At 41.9% G+C, this 14,538-nt stretch overlaps 1 protein-coding gene across 1 annotated transcript in view; it reads right to left on the bottom strand.

Annotated features, from left to right (window-relative positions):
- LOC126407001 (inactive phospholipase D5-like) overlaps positions 1-14,538 on the bottom strand; it is a 59,715-nt gene that overhangs the window by 14,752 nt on the left and 30,425 nt on the right. Inside the window, exon 2 of the mRNA XM_050071642.1 lies at positions 9,185-9,321. Within this exon, the coding sequence (XP_049927599.1) occupies positions 9,185-9,321 (137 nt within the window). The remainder of the gene's footprint in view (positions 1-9,184; positions 9,322-14,538) is intronic.

Below are 14,538 nucleotides of genomic sequence, written 5' to 3' on the forward strand. Positions count from 1 at the left end.
TGAATATCCAGTCTAGCGATGTTGCAGATATCAGTAATGAATATCCAGTCTAGCGATTAAATGTTAAAACGGCTTGCCATACGCGTCCTCCTTGCCCTCACAAACGAAGAGGCCATTAACCATCAGATGACGGGGACGGTGAAGGACAGGCCGACTTATGAGAGAATCGCCGAAGGACTGACCAGCCGCGGCTTCCCTCAGAGTACGTCACTGTTTACGTAACACGCTGACATACACGTTTTGTGACTTGCTCACGCCCCCCATTGCCTATCTAAAAAGGGCTACTGTCTCCCTTGTATAGTTTGTTTAAGTCCCTGTCTTCTCCTCCTTCGTTGCCAGATCGTCTTTACTTTGGAGAGAGATCCAGTGTTTCCCTGGAGTTCCTTCTGAGTGTGTTGTTGACCTTTTAACCCCTGTCGTATTGGATACCTTTGCCTGTGTAACTGATCACCCGTGTACCGACATGAGCCCCATTAAAGACCTTGAACTTTTATCCAAGTTTGTGAGTCCATCTCCAGTTTGTGCTTGACAGTTATATGTTATATGAATATAATTTTCACTGTTTTAACTTGCTGTCAGACAGCGATTTGCAACAGGGAACTGAAGCTGTTGTATTGCTCTCTTCAAGGCCAGACTCCATTAAGAAAAACAGTCATTTAACATTGCTGAACACAGAAGCAGCTGTAGATCAGCAGCTCCTGTGTTCAGCAGGCTAAAGTGGTTGTTTTTCTCAAAGAAGTGAGGTGGCATTGACAAGAGCATAGATGGGAAACTAAAGCTGTTGACAGCTTCTCTGTTGGAAGAGGCTGTCTGCTGCAGAGCTGTCTCAGTATAGTGTACACTTACACAAATATGGATTCTATTAGGTGAGACTTTTTTAGATGGCTAAAATACGTTTTGTTGCTCCCACTGTCCACAGCCTACATTGTTTTGCTTCTGTGATGTTACTCCTGTCTGCTTCTCCAGCTGGGGGCTTGCCCACAAACATCTACTGTATATAATACACTGACTATAGAAAAGCACCTCATACTGTACAACCCCACTTCAAAAGATCCAAACTATCCCTTCAGTATAATCTTCAAGCAATGTTAATTTATTTATTTCTCTGGCCAGTCAGGGGCAGGAGAACAAGCTGTAAACACAACACTGAAATTATCACGTTGTAAAGCTGCCTATTTACACATCCACCAGAATAGTCTGCAACACTCTAAATTATTTAGAGTCATGTGTTTGAACACCTGATAAATGTAGGTCCAATATTTACTCTCATTTTAGCTCCTTTTTTGGTTTCCACCAACTCTGCATGCAGTTTGGTGCTTTGCTGCTGCAAGAAACAATACTGAAGAGTAGTCAGAGTGAGGTAAAACAGTAAAGGCGTGGGCCAAAAAAACAAGACAATGGGCAGAAAATAAAAAAAGAAAATGCTCCAGAGAACTGAGAGCTGCTGAGTTGGGTGATAATTTTCTGTGGGTTTGTCACTATGAGTGACCCCTTGCTCACTGTCATGTGATCCATTATTAATATGACACTATTGATTAGTTCAGATTTATAGTTAGCTCATAGTGTAGGATGTTTTTGTTGTTTATTGATTGGTCCTCTAGCTGTTAAAATCTGTTTTTGATATAGTATTGATCAGGTTGTTTTCAAGTAAACAATCCCTTTCCCCCTTTTGATTTCCCATTTATCATATTAAGTCCTATTTGTGCACATTTCTTTTGACAAATTTTTGGTTGGAAAACCATGAGGTTTGTGCCAGTGGACTCCCTGGTGACAGCTCTGTAATACCAAATGCATTTTAGCACTCGGCCCATCAGAGCACGGGGTCAGCTAAAGTGCGACAGCTTGGGTCTATCAAGTGGCTTTACTCAAGGGCATGCTGGTGAGAGCATGTGCTGCAGGTGATAATGTACTGGCATCACATTGAGAGGCCAGTTGCCAGCCTGCAGCTCAAAAATGTATTCTCGGCTAAAGTAAAGCCAAGTCAGGTTTTGGAAAGAGGCCAAGGGTCAAACTGTAGGACTCTGTGACGCCCTCTGTGATCATAACGTGCTGAATTCTCCTTAAGAAAATGACGATATGTTAAAGGGACAGTTCACAACAAAATCAAAGACACATATTTTTCCTCTTACCTGTATTGCTATTTATCAACGTAGATTGTTTTGGAGTGAGTTGCTGCTTTATTTGCAGATATATTAATACCAAATATTTGAAAACAGACAACAGCAATGTCTCTTTCTAGAAATCACGACCTGGTTGACCGTCAGTAGCACCAGATTCCTGATGTCATATTTTTTTTCAGCAGGTGGCAACCAGGAAGAGATGAAGCTCCTGGTCAGCGGCTGCATGCTAGGACAAGATGGCTCACACCCCAGATCTGATGCGTCAACCTCCACCACAAATTGCCGCTCAGGGTCACATACTTGGACTTTGCGTACTTTGTCATCTGCTGGGGTCCAGTGGAACGGCACCTTCAATGAAGTCAGCGTGGTGAGGGCAGCGGCCACAGTGCTGCAGCTGTGTGTGAAACACTGATGAAAGTTGGGGAAGCCCAGGAATGGTTGCAAGTGTTTGTGGAGCAGGAACGGGTCACAGACCTTGTTGTGAGTAGTTTAATGTAGGGAACTATTTTCTTTTGACCAAACTACAACTGTATATATACGCTGGGGGAATCATGCATCTACTCATGGATGCGAGGATCACGCTTGTGACAGCACAAGATGTTAACATTAATGGCGTGATGCTAGGTGAGCTAGCAGTAGATGCACGTTTCCTTCTGTGTGGTGATACAGTTGGTGGGTGTAGTCCTGAGGAAAGAAAATAGTTCCTACATGGAACTGCACACAACAAGATCTGTGGATTATCTTGAATAACGGCATCAAGATTTCTCACTCCCAACTTGTCTCCATTGACTTTTGGTTTCACATTGGACATGAACTGCAGGATCCTGGGTGAAAGTCTGGAGTTTGTTTGACCCATCCACCTCTCCTCTCACTCCCTATGTGGATTTCTTGCTTTGAGTCTGCCTGGACTGTCAAAAATGTCGGCGCCCATGGTGTCTCATACCCTCGCTAAAAGGTGCCTCAGTGCATTGGTGTCTGACACTAAGGGCCACTGACCAAACACCAGTATTTGAGGAGCTGGGAGTGAGATTTCTGGATTTCTGGAAAGAGACATTGCTGCTGAGTTTTTCACATTTATATTTTAGCACCACCACACCACCACTTTGAGCACCACACGTCTGCCATCTAGTTTCATTATATTCAAGAGGGCACACTCTCCCAATATCTCTGATGCAGGCCAACTCAAATCAAAACAACCTAGATTGACTGACACTCCAGATAGGAGGAAAAATGTGTATTTTTTAATGGGGTGAACTGTCCCTTTATGTGAAGCAGATTTTGGATGAATCACAAAAAAGTAAAGTTGGCTCATATGTTGCTGAGGGTAGACTTTCTTCCAATTTGTCAGCTGCAGAGCTTGAGGACTCCATGATTGAGTGAAATGCACAGAGGAGTGTAACTTGGCACAAAGGAACCGATACAGCAGGCAGTGATAAAATTATAGAAAAGATTAACATTCACATCACACAGCGTAGTCTTCTCCTTTGTACTGTAGAGACAGCAAAACTAGGACAGCAACAGTAAACACCTCACAGTGAGGAAAAAAGGATTGATGGAAAACAGACAGAAGAGGAGGAGTGGTAATCTTATTTTGAAAGAAATCCTCACAGACCACTGTAATAGCTCTGAGATATGATGAATGGTGGTTCTGTGTATTTTAAACAGGCTTTGGTATTAAAAGTGGAGGAAGCAGGAAGAGAGTCGTCTCTGCCTGCAAGGAATTCTTCGATTTATTCAGTCTGTGATGTCCACTGTTGGTCCCTCTCCATTGTAACCCATCTGCACACTCATGGGTGTGATTCATCACCAGCAGCCAATACCTAAGTGGTGTAAACTTCACTGTGTGTGTGTGTGTGTGCATACATGAGACAGCGAGACAGAGAGAGAGAGTGTCTGAATGTAAAATCCCTAGCTCTCTGAATGAAAATGGATTCCCATCTTCACAGTGCAGTAGGTGAGCACAGTTGGATCAAAACGATAAACTCAGCTCCCTCCTGATGTTTTATTCCAGAAAACCAGAACATATTTCACGCCATTGCAGAGCTGTCAGGGCCGAGGCAAGTTACGTGTTTAACAAACTGTAAACACCACATAAAAATCACAATAGCATGTCAGGGTGATGTATTTAAAAATAAGCCAATTACACATGCAAATGCCTGTGTTCCAGCTGTAGCACACAGCATGGGGGGTGCCAGTGTGAGCCCCTGACACCTGATATAAATTATCCACCCTCTCATGAGCTGCCCTCAGTGTACAGCAGCGAGGACATTAATATGGGTATCACAGGAGCTGCTGCTGCACTGCTCCCTGCATGCTGTTCATTTTAAAAGGTAAATGTCAAGTCCAATGTTTCATCGGGTGCAACCAGAACATCGCTGTCAGAGTAAACACACTTAGTATGTAGATTTCAATCAATTACCTGAAACTTGAGCCTCTTAATGAGATCTTTCTTTAACCATGATCTTCTGTGGTTTATGCAAATGAGTGAAGGCCGCAAACACTTAGTGTATTGCATTGTTCCGTGTCCGTCACAGTTTCTGTCTTGGGTGGTCCCTGACATTTTGACTCCCGGCCAATAGTTTGCCTCAACTAAGAGCTCACTATAGGCAGTATTCGGGAGTCACATATGATGGAGTGATGTAATTGAATTACTAAATAAATGTTACAGTGTTGATCAATTACAGTTACTGAGAAAAAATATGTAATTAAGTACAGTTACTAATCGAAATGTTTGTGATGACAAAGGAGTTACATCCATAGATTGTATAAAATAATTTATTTAGCTGCCGTGATGTCACCCTTTGGTTTGTGAACTCCCGTTTTAAAGCCTTGAGTTCTGCATTTTGGCTGTTGCCATCTTGTTTTTGTTTTGGAGCCAGAGGTGATTTGGATGAGAGGGTTGAGCTGTGGAGGAGCGAGAGGTGGATCTGACTGAGAACCCGAGGCCACTATCGGCAGACAGCCTGTCACTCAAAGTGGCCCGCCCTTACATAACTTTAAGCCTGAATAAAATGTAAACAGGCGAGTTATATAAAAATTCACCCCCTGTACAGTTGTCATGAAAGTGGAAATTAGCTCTTGTCCCAGGCTGTAAACATGTTTATTTCTGCTGTAAAGGTGGGCATTTTAACATAAGGGGGTCAATGGGGATTGACTCTTGTGGAGTCAGCCTCAAGTGGCAATTAGAGGAACTGCAGGTTATGCTATCCATTCACAATTCTCTCTCTAACCCACTCCCACCACTTCCACCAATCAGCTGACTATGGGTGTTCCCTCTCCTGGTTAGCCAGTCAAACTTTGCCACGATCTCCTTCAGCCATTCATGTTGCTGCTGCCAAACTTTAAATCTGTTCTCCTCTCTGCTCTTGTCAGCTGTCATTTTAGGCAGAAAAGTCGAACCCTCCTCCACCCCATTCACCTCCAGTCACCTTATCCAGAGCCTGGGACAAGCTCATCAAAAACTCACTTCTCTTCACATCCACATCCACAGCTCCCTCTTCATCTTATCTCATCACCACCATTATCACCACCACCATCTAGACTCCATGGGCATTACTTTAATAAAGTAATTTAGAGAGTTACTTTACTTTTTACCTTTTTTAACAGGGTAACTAGTAATCTGTAACTTATTACATTTCAAAAGTAACCTTCCCAACACTAAAGGCTATATTGTATTCCTCTTTGTTCCAGACACACTGATCCCTGAGTCTCAGAGATACCAAGCTATGTTTGCTCCTGCCAGTTCTGCAGTAGCACAAAATTTGGGGAAATGGCAAGTCTGGTTTTCCAAGCATTGTCTCTGCCCTTTCACAAGGCAACTGTAGATCAATGCTAACCTACTTATCATCTGTCTGACAGGGGGCAGTTACACATCAGGAATACATCAGACTGTCATTTGGATACAATCACATAAGAGGATACCACTTCGCTCCAACAACCAAACGACACACGCTGCAGTAAGAGGAATCATGTTTTACTCGAATCATCTGAGTTTTTTTATCCTCAGAGGGGAAGTATAAATTAGATTATGTGTTTGTTCTGTCAGAGAAAAAATGAAGCAATCATTGTCATCTATCTGCACTAGTTGTTTTTTTTTTAATGCAGATACACAACAGCAGCAAACCATTCCACATCTCCTGTCCCTGAAATCCAGGCATTAGCATTGTTTCTTATGCAGGCAAAAATAGATTAAAGGGAAATCTACATAACAAAACAACCAGCTGCGTGTGACATGTCTGAATTACAACATTACAAACAACAAAAAGCTGCTGAGTCGTTATTTGGGCTGCTAAAAGGCTCACAATGAAAGGCAAGGCAGAACTGAGGATCAGTCCGCTGTATGTGGATTATGAAGAAGAAACAGCCGTGAATTTCATTTGTTAGTTAAACTCTGGATAATTGAAAACTGTCTGAAAAGGAGTTGCATTTCCTTTGATGAATTACAAGCACCTTTAGAAATTAAACTGAGCATGAGCAAGCTTCAGTGCACCTCATTATATGAGTGTCAGTCTCAGTAATCAATCACTTTTCCTGTTCTGTACTTTAACTCGCTTTGAGCAAAATACTTCATGAAATCATCAATTATGTTTCACTTGCACACGTTATAGATCTTTCAAATGATGCACACCACAGTAAATTTTTGTCATTAGGCTTATGGGATATAAATACCAGAAAAATGGCACCAGAAATTTTGTTTGGAGTTGGACTGAAAAGCCTTCCGTCATCACAGACAGCGAGCTGATAACAGCTGATGAATCAGCTCATCTCTCGCTCATTCAGACCCCTGATATCCTTTTCTTCTTCTTCTCTCTCCACCCAGTTCACTCATCATCCCTCCCTCAGCCTCGTATTCATGTCTCATTCTACCCTGAAGCTTTAGGTGTCCTTCAGAGGAGGAGGGGGGTCCAATTCAGCTTTACAAGTTCGGATTACACTTTCAGCCTTAAGTGGAAGAGAGGGATGCCTGATAGAGTTTGCTGAAAGGTTGTTAAATGGCTGATTTGGGGAAGAGGAGGGAGACTGTAGACGGACACACATAAAGAAAGAGAGAGAGCGAGAGGGAAGTAATTCAAGGCTGAATGGTAAATTGGATGATAAGAGTCTAATGGAGGGGAACCAGTAGGAAGTGGAGAGCAGGGGGCTGCTGTATCAGAGAAAATGACTGCTGATCAGCCAGTTTCTAACTGGACCACCAAACCATACTGCAGTGGTTTCTAGGCTTTTTGTCTGGGGATCCATACTCTTAAACAGACTGAAGAAACTAGGTGCAAAGTAACTTTAAGAAAAGCCTGGTAATCATTTTAAGGCAGCGGGGGTGGCTACAATAGAACCAAGGCTGAGGGAACACAGATTTGTTATATACTGGTGCTACTTGGCTTGCACCATTTTTTACTTTGAGAAAACAGAATACTCTCTTTAAATTAATGCAAGCAATGCTTTAGGGCCTGCAGCTTCTACACTGCAGTTTATATCTTGTGCCAGTGGGTTAGACCTGCCGGATTGCATCGTGTGTTTGACTGGGATTTATTTATGGTTTGAAACTAAGGCTAAAATATAATCAGGGCTTCCAGGAATGGAAGCTGATGGAATGAGTGAGGGGCTTAACGCTCAGAGGGCAAGGCAAAGGGAAGACAAATGGGTTCAAGGAAATGTGGGATATATTGGCAGAAATGGAATATGATATATTTTCTTTGAAAGTGTTTTTCTTAGCTTAGAATGATGCATTTATATCTACATACACTGGCTCCAGATAGGGCCATTCACGTTTTTGCATTCGCCACCGCAGTAAGCAGCCCTTCCGTAGGGCTGCTGTGAAGAAACTGTTTGGATATGCTTTGTCATAGTTTGTACTTTCTCTTTTTTTCTTTTTTAAAATTATTCTGTGTTTAGTTGTGTTTTTTGTACATTTGTATCTGTTCTGCTACCATACACTGGTGTTTGAGATTATTGTGAGTAGCATAATACTCACTAGTCCATACCCATTGAGTACAGCATACCATACTATGACTTAGTCATACCAAAAATCCAGAAAAAAAACAACAACATTGGTCCACAGGGGGAGCCACAGCGATCGGCCGCATTTTAGCCATTTTTAAGCATTTCTCTGTTGTTATAGCGCCACCCAGTTGACAATTAGAGTTAAATTTCTCCAGTCACCTTGAGGCGTCCTGTTCTACATATCTACCAAGTTTAGTAAAAATCCATATGGCGGTTAGGCCTAGATAAGAAATGAGCTCTCTAGCGCCCCCATTTTGTTTGATGGGGTCAATAATGGAGGGGTCCCCTCAGATTATGTGTGGTCATATGCCTACAAAGTTGCGTGGTGATGGGTGAAACCCTTGAGATGTTATACACCTTTATGTGATGAGCCACGCCCTCCGCAATATTCATTGCCTTATAGAAGCTCAGTTTTAGTAAGTTTTCCAACTTTTGCCAAGAGGGAACTTTAGATATTGGTCCCTAGATTATGTTCACCCAGTTTCATGCAGATCGCTCAAACTTCCTAGGAAGAGATCCATTTGAAGTGTTTTTCAAAAAATTCAAAATGGCGGAAAATCTATATAACCAGAAGTTATGGGTTCTTGAGGCAGATTTGTTCCTCATGAGGAGAGGCATCTCTGTGCAAAGTTTCATGTCTCTACGACATACGGGGCATGAGATATGCCCATTCAAAGTTTGCAATTTCAATCGGCTGCTATAGCGCCCCCCTTTGGCCAACTGATGTAATATTGCTTCATTGGCATCCTCCCATGACCCTCTACCACTGTGCCAAATTTCACATGGATTGACCAAGTCATGAGGAGAAAAACGTGGTACAGACACACACACAGAGTTTTCATCATTATATAGTAAGATAGGACAGGTCACTGTGATTTGATCTGAGATGTAAAATCATGTGTCACAGTGATATAAACTGCTGTGTAGTGTTTTGGCATCAGAGAATCCTTCACATTTACAGATCTGTTACTCAAACTAGACTTCACATTTTATGTCTCACCAGTAACACCCACTAGGCCATAAATTGTGACGAAAATGTTGTGCGTTTGTGCGTCTGCAGCTCTCACCTGCAGTTCCTGCTACAGTTCTCCTCAGTGATCCCGTCTTCGTCCTCGCCCCAAATGTCCACCGCCGAGAAAATCAACGCCACCAGCACGGCGAAGCAGCACACCAAGGCAAAGATCACAATGCATTTCTGCTGAGACTGCAAGAGAGAGGAGGAGAACAACATTGATTTGCACGGTGTGTTTTCCACTCCTCATCACCACTGTAAAAACAAGGCCAAAGTGCCCCAACCTTGGCTCCCATTAACTGGCTGCTCCCAGCTGACACAACTTGTGATTTAGTGCACAGCTCAGCAGGTTATAAGATGATATAGAGGGGAATTTAACACAAACATGTCAAGTCCACATGCGACCTTGCAAGTTCAGGGTTTTGTATGAAGTACGAGAGGCAGGAATGAGGAGAGGAAAGGAAAGAGGGAAGAGAGAGAGGTGAGAGAAAGAAAGCAAAAAAAACAAAGCGATCGATAGAAATAAACATTAAATTGATTAACTGGATGAAGTCCAAATGATCCCATATGGTTGAGGTGGAAATGAGGGTCAGCTGTCAGCATCTATAAGGGCAGTGAGGACGTAAAGGAGACTATTTCACAGCTGTTACTCATCCACCAGCTTGCTCCAGTCCATCTGCTTACAGAGTATGTGGAGTTATGATTATGATTCCTCACCTCCAATATAATATACTATATTTTAGTCTGTTTATATATTTGCTTGTTGTCAGTGTTACAGTGGCTGTTTATAGGATAGTACTGAAAATAAATTGATTTGAGAGTGATATTTTTATCAGGATAAACAGGAGGTAAATGCTACAATAATTCTGTTATTGTTCACAAAAACTGTCCACCCAACTTTCTGTGGCTTGCAGCTTTATTTAGAAAATATCAACACTGGTATCAGTTTGCACAAATCCCCACACGCACACACACAAAAAAGTGATTTTGGCTCATGTCACACATATTGGCGACCAATTATATGAGAGCAAAATACAATATCTGTAACTCATCAGTCAAACAGCACCTCTGGGGGCAAAATTACTCTGTTGAAAAAAGTGCACCATCCATTATTGTTGACAGGAGTTGGGAGAGTGTTTCTGCTTTTTACTGAGATTATTTCCCAGGGGAGTGGATGGCAAAGAAAGCAAAGAATTGTGTTTAAGTCTCTCGAGTTATCTCATGAAAACAAACACAACTGGAGGCCGCAGACAATAAATTAAACAGGGTTTTTTTGCATTTTAAAATTTACTAACTGTGATAATATATGAGCCTCAACAGCTGTAGTTAATATAAAGTATTGCCAGTTCAGGGATTCCTGTTTAAGCCTGGTATGCACTGTGTGATTTTGGGCTGTCCCAGATGAAGAAATGTGGCATTATCTTTGGTCGTGGCTCTAAAATGGTGGTCCTACGTCCCACAGCGAGAGAGGTTCAAAGATGGCCGCTGTCACAGTCTTGCATTCAAAGACAGCCTGGGATAAGAAGACCTCTCACATCTCACTGTGTGACAGGGGCGTAAATATAGACAGTGCAGGCAGTGCGGTCGCACTGGGGCCTGTGAGGTGGGGGGGCCCACAGAGAGTCTGGGATGAGAACAGTAAAGGCCACCTTGGTGATATGCCTGTTTTCAAAGAACAACTCTCATTAAATTAAAAAAAAAAATTTTTTTTTGTGTGTAAAATACTCAATAGTATCCATAACAAAAGTATAGTCTTATTCCAAATAAACTACAATAAACTATTAAAACTGTTAAATAAAATCAATAATTTGTCATTTTCTTTGGTAGTTTTTGTGATATACAGTCATACAATGATGACTGCTGGCTGATATGTATGTTAATGTTATCCAGTGTCAAGTCTCTGATCATGTGACCAGATGATATGTACAAGACAGCGTACACTATCAGGCCCGTCATAATAGCGTGCACTGGGGCCCATCATAACGACCTTACGCCACTGCTGTGTGACTGCTGTAATGACCTACATCTACTAACCAACCAATAAAAATGCAGCATGAAATGACACACTGGCGCTAAACCCAAACAAACAGACGGATAGCAGCTCACCATGGAGGCAGAACGCACTAAAAGAAATGTATGTGATTCCAGTAAAGAGGAAAAAGTTGTCGAGTTGTGGCAGCAGAAGCCTTGCCTGTATGTCCTCCAGCTCTTACCATGATCGCATAAAGAAGGATGCCAGGTGAGACAGCTAGCAGCTAGCAAACACACACACACCACAGTGTAAAGTTCCCACAAAACTTAAGGTCATTTAATAATGTGACCGTGCAGCATCCTTGGGCACTCAGCATGGGAAGCTATTGCATCGTACGTCATGGCCTGTGATTCAGTAGGCACTGTCATCGTACAGTCTGCATACATCAAGCTTGATGTCGTACCCAAATTTATTAGATCTATGTTGCACATTGCAGCTTGCACTAAATTTATAAGTCTGCTAAAATCTCACATTCTGTAAGATGCTTTATAGCTGGTAAACATTTACAGCTACTTTGCTTTTACATAAAGTTTTGGGTTGTGTTTAATATGACACATTTCCACTATGATATTAAACACTGTAACATCTTTGCCTTGAGCAGGTTCCTGGTCAAGGTCTGACCTTCTTGTCATTGACTCTACGTGACACTGTCTCACCTGCAACGTCAGCTCAGGTCATCTACATGTTTGTGGTGCTCTGATGTTGATAAGACAGATTACACAAGCCTGAAAACTGAGAGTAGAACAGACGCTTTTTCACTGACCCTGTCTCCTGGAAATTATATTCATGTACTACTAATTTGTTGTGCATAATGTTTTCTGAAGGCAGCGTAATTGCTGCCAGAAAATATGTTCACTGCCAACATTTTGTCATTTAAAAGAGCGCTATGTTCCTGTACCACACAAATGTTGTAAGACACTTAATCAAGGTTACAGGAAGATCATGGTTTTAAATAAAGATAACAGGTCATGTCTTTGAGTCAGTGCTGGCCTTTTGATTATTTAACCAAGAGCGCAATCTTTCTCTAAAGGGACAGTTCACCTCTAAATCAAAAATACAGACTTTTTATCAGCTTCATATACATTTCTGTGAGACAGGGTTGTTTTCAAAGCATATGGCACATTTTGACTTGTTATGACAGGACTCACAGGTGTAACTAATTACACAAATTATGGCTCTAAGCCATGTCAGTGGGCCAGCATGTGTTAATACCTGGAAATCATTTGTTATTTTTGTTATAAAATACTGCTGTGACGTGTCAGAATGTCTGCAGAGGTCTATTAAACATCTCTGCTGTGAAACCGAGATCTGTGTATTGATCACTACCTGATCCTGTAGCCATTATTATACTATACCAGTCAGTGGTGTAAAGATATAAGCTTTCACATTGTTTTAAGGGTGTAAACAGTGTATCATAATCAATCAATGGCATGTAATTATGTGGTATTTATTTCATTATATTACATTACATATTGGAAAGTCAAGAACACAGTGCAGTAGGTGTATCTATAGCAGCCTCACTCACACCTTCAAAATAGTGCGATGCCAGTGTACAACAGATTTGACCCAGTTACTGGGAAACGCCCCAACTATTTGTAAGACAATAACAAATGTATCCTGATCCCTTTGAAACCTGCCAGAATAGCCAGAACTAATTATCCTTGAACACAGCAGATCATTAGCACAGTCAGCGAGACTCCACACATTATCCTCTGAGACAAATCTCACACACACCATCGACCTCTGAGAGCTGCGCAGACACAAAGCCATGGTTATTTTATTGTGTTTATTGTAGCTAAAGACATTCATGCCCATAGTTTCCCATGTGGGAATTAAATTAATCTGCCAGACAGTCAATGGAGTGTCCCCAGTGGAGCAGAGAGACACTGGCAGGGATATTTAGCTTCACACTCATCCTCACACAACCATCTGTCTGAGCTGATGTCTGACATGGGAATAGTGTTTTCTATTTCTTGGCAGCACTGGTGGGTGGAACATTATAATTCCAATGAACAGCCAGCATCTGCTCAACCAACTCGTTCACTCTCAGTCCCCTGTGTCTCATAGTGGGGGACAACAGCACAAAGGTTAAAGGCATGACCTCCTGACCATAAGGCAACTGATTCATATCAACAGACCTGATTAAAAAAGTGCAGGTAAAAGGGGAAAAAAGAAATCATCTCTGCCTCTGAATATCAGAACCCCAGGCACTCAACAAAGCATACTCAGCAAACACTCACAGGAAAAATGGAGGTTAAATCAAATCTGTCACTCATGTGCTGCACCCATACCGGACATACTGCGAGGAGAACAAGTACAGATGAAGGTCTACCTGCAAGAGACTGCATGCTTCTCATATTTCCAGTGTTTTACCAGCTGCTGCAGTCACATGTGGGCAGATGCGTGCATCATGGCTGATATATAAAGAGGTCAGACTCAAAGCGTGCACAAGGGATGGTGTTACCTGACACGACAGCACAGCTAGGGATCAATACACCTACGATTACAGGAAGTAGTCTGCCTCACAGTAACTGTTTACAAAGACTCTGTTTAAAGACAGACTATGCAGGATTTTCCTTAAAAAACCAATGTATAATCTCACTTATGTCTTATGTTAAATCTCTAATGACCCACTAGAAGTGTGAGGCAGTGTACCTATCTGCAGACACTCTGCCGTCTGCCTGTATTTTCTCATTTTTATTTTATATTTTGTGATGGGGACGTTTATGGACGTGTACCCCCGTAGCACTTAAGTGAGACTGGGCTTTACAAAAAGGTAGCAGGTGCCAAACAATAAGCAGCAGGCATCCATGAGGCACAGTGCTTAAAAAATGCAAATGAAGTGAGGTGAAACACCAAAGGGGACTGGCTTTTACTTTCACTTTTGCTGGCAAGTGTGTTTACAGACAATAAAATGACAATCATGCATGGTATACCTTACAATGTAATAGCCACAAAAAGAAGAAAGAAGAGGTTACTAGCTTGTCAATAGTTTTGAGGTGGTGACAGAAATCTTGGAGACAGATATCTGAAAAAGCAGGACACATGGACGTTAAACTGTCTGCATGGGTGAACTGACCATTTAACGATGCATGGAGAAGCTGATGGTAAAAAACTGTGCACTAAATCTCCAGTTAGTATCATCACTAAAGCAGTAACTCTAGACATCTAAATCCTACTTATCTCTCTTTCGAAGCACACACATACAAACTTTTGTGCTCTTTTTAATTTCAATCAGGAGAGACTTGTTCTGAAAGACAAGAATATTTATATACTAGTCCATACCCACTGAGTGCACAGTTGCCCACGTACAGTTTCACATGGTGTGTGTTTGGGATACAGGTCATAGGAAATTGCAGATTAAATAGTCAACTGAA

This window comes from Epinephelus moara, chromosome 19, assembly GCF_006386435.1.
Source record: "Epinephelus moara isolate mb chromosome 19, YSFRI_EMoa_1.0, whole genome shotgun sequence".
NCBI classification, from domain to species: Eukaryota; Metazoa; Chordata; class Actinopteri; order Perciformes; family Serranidae; genus Epinephelus; species Epinephelus moara.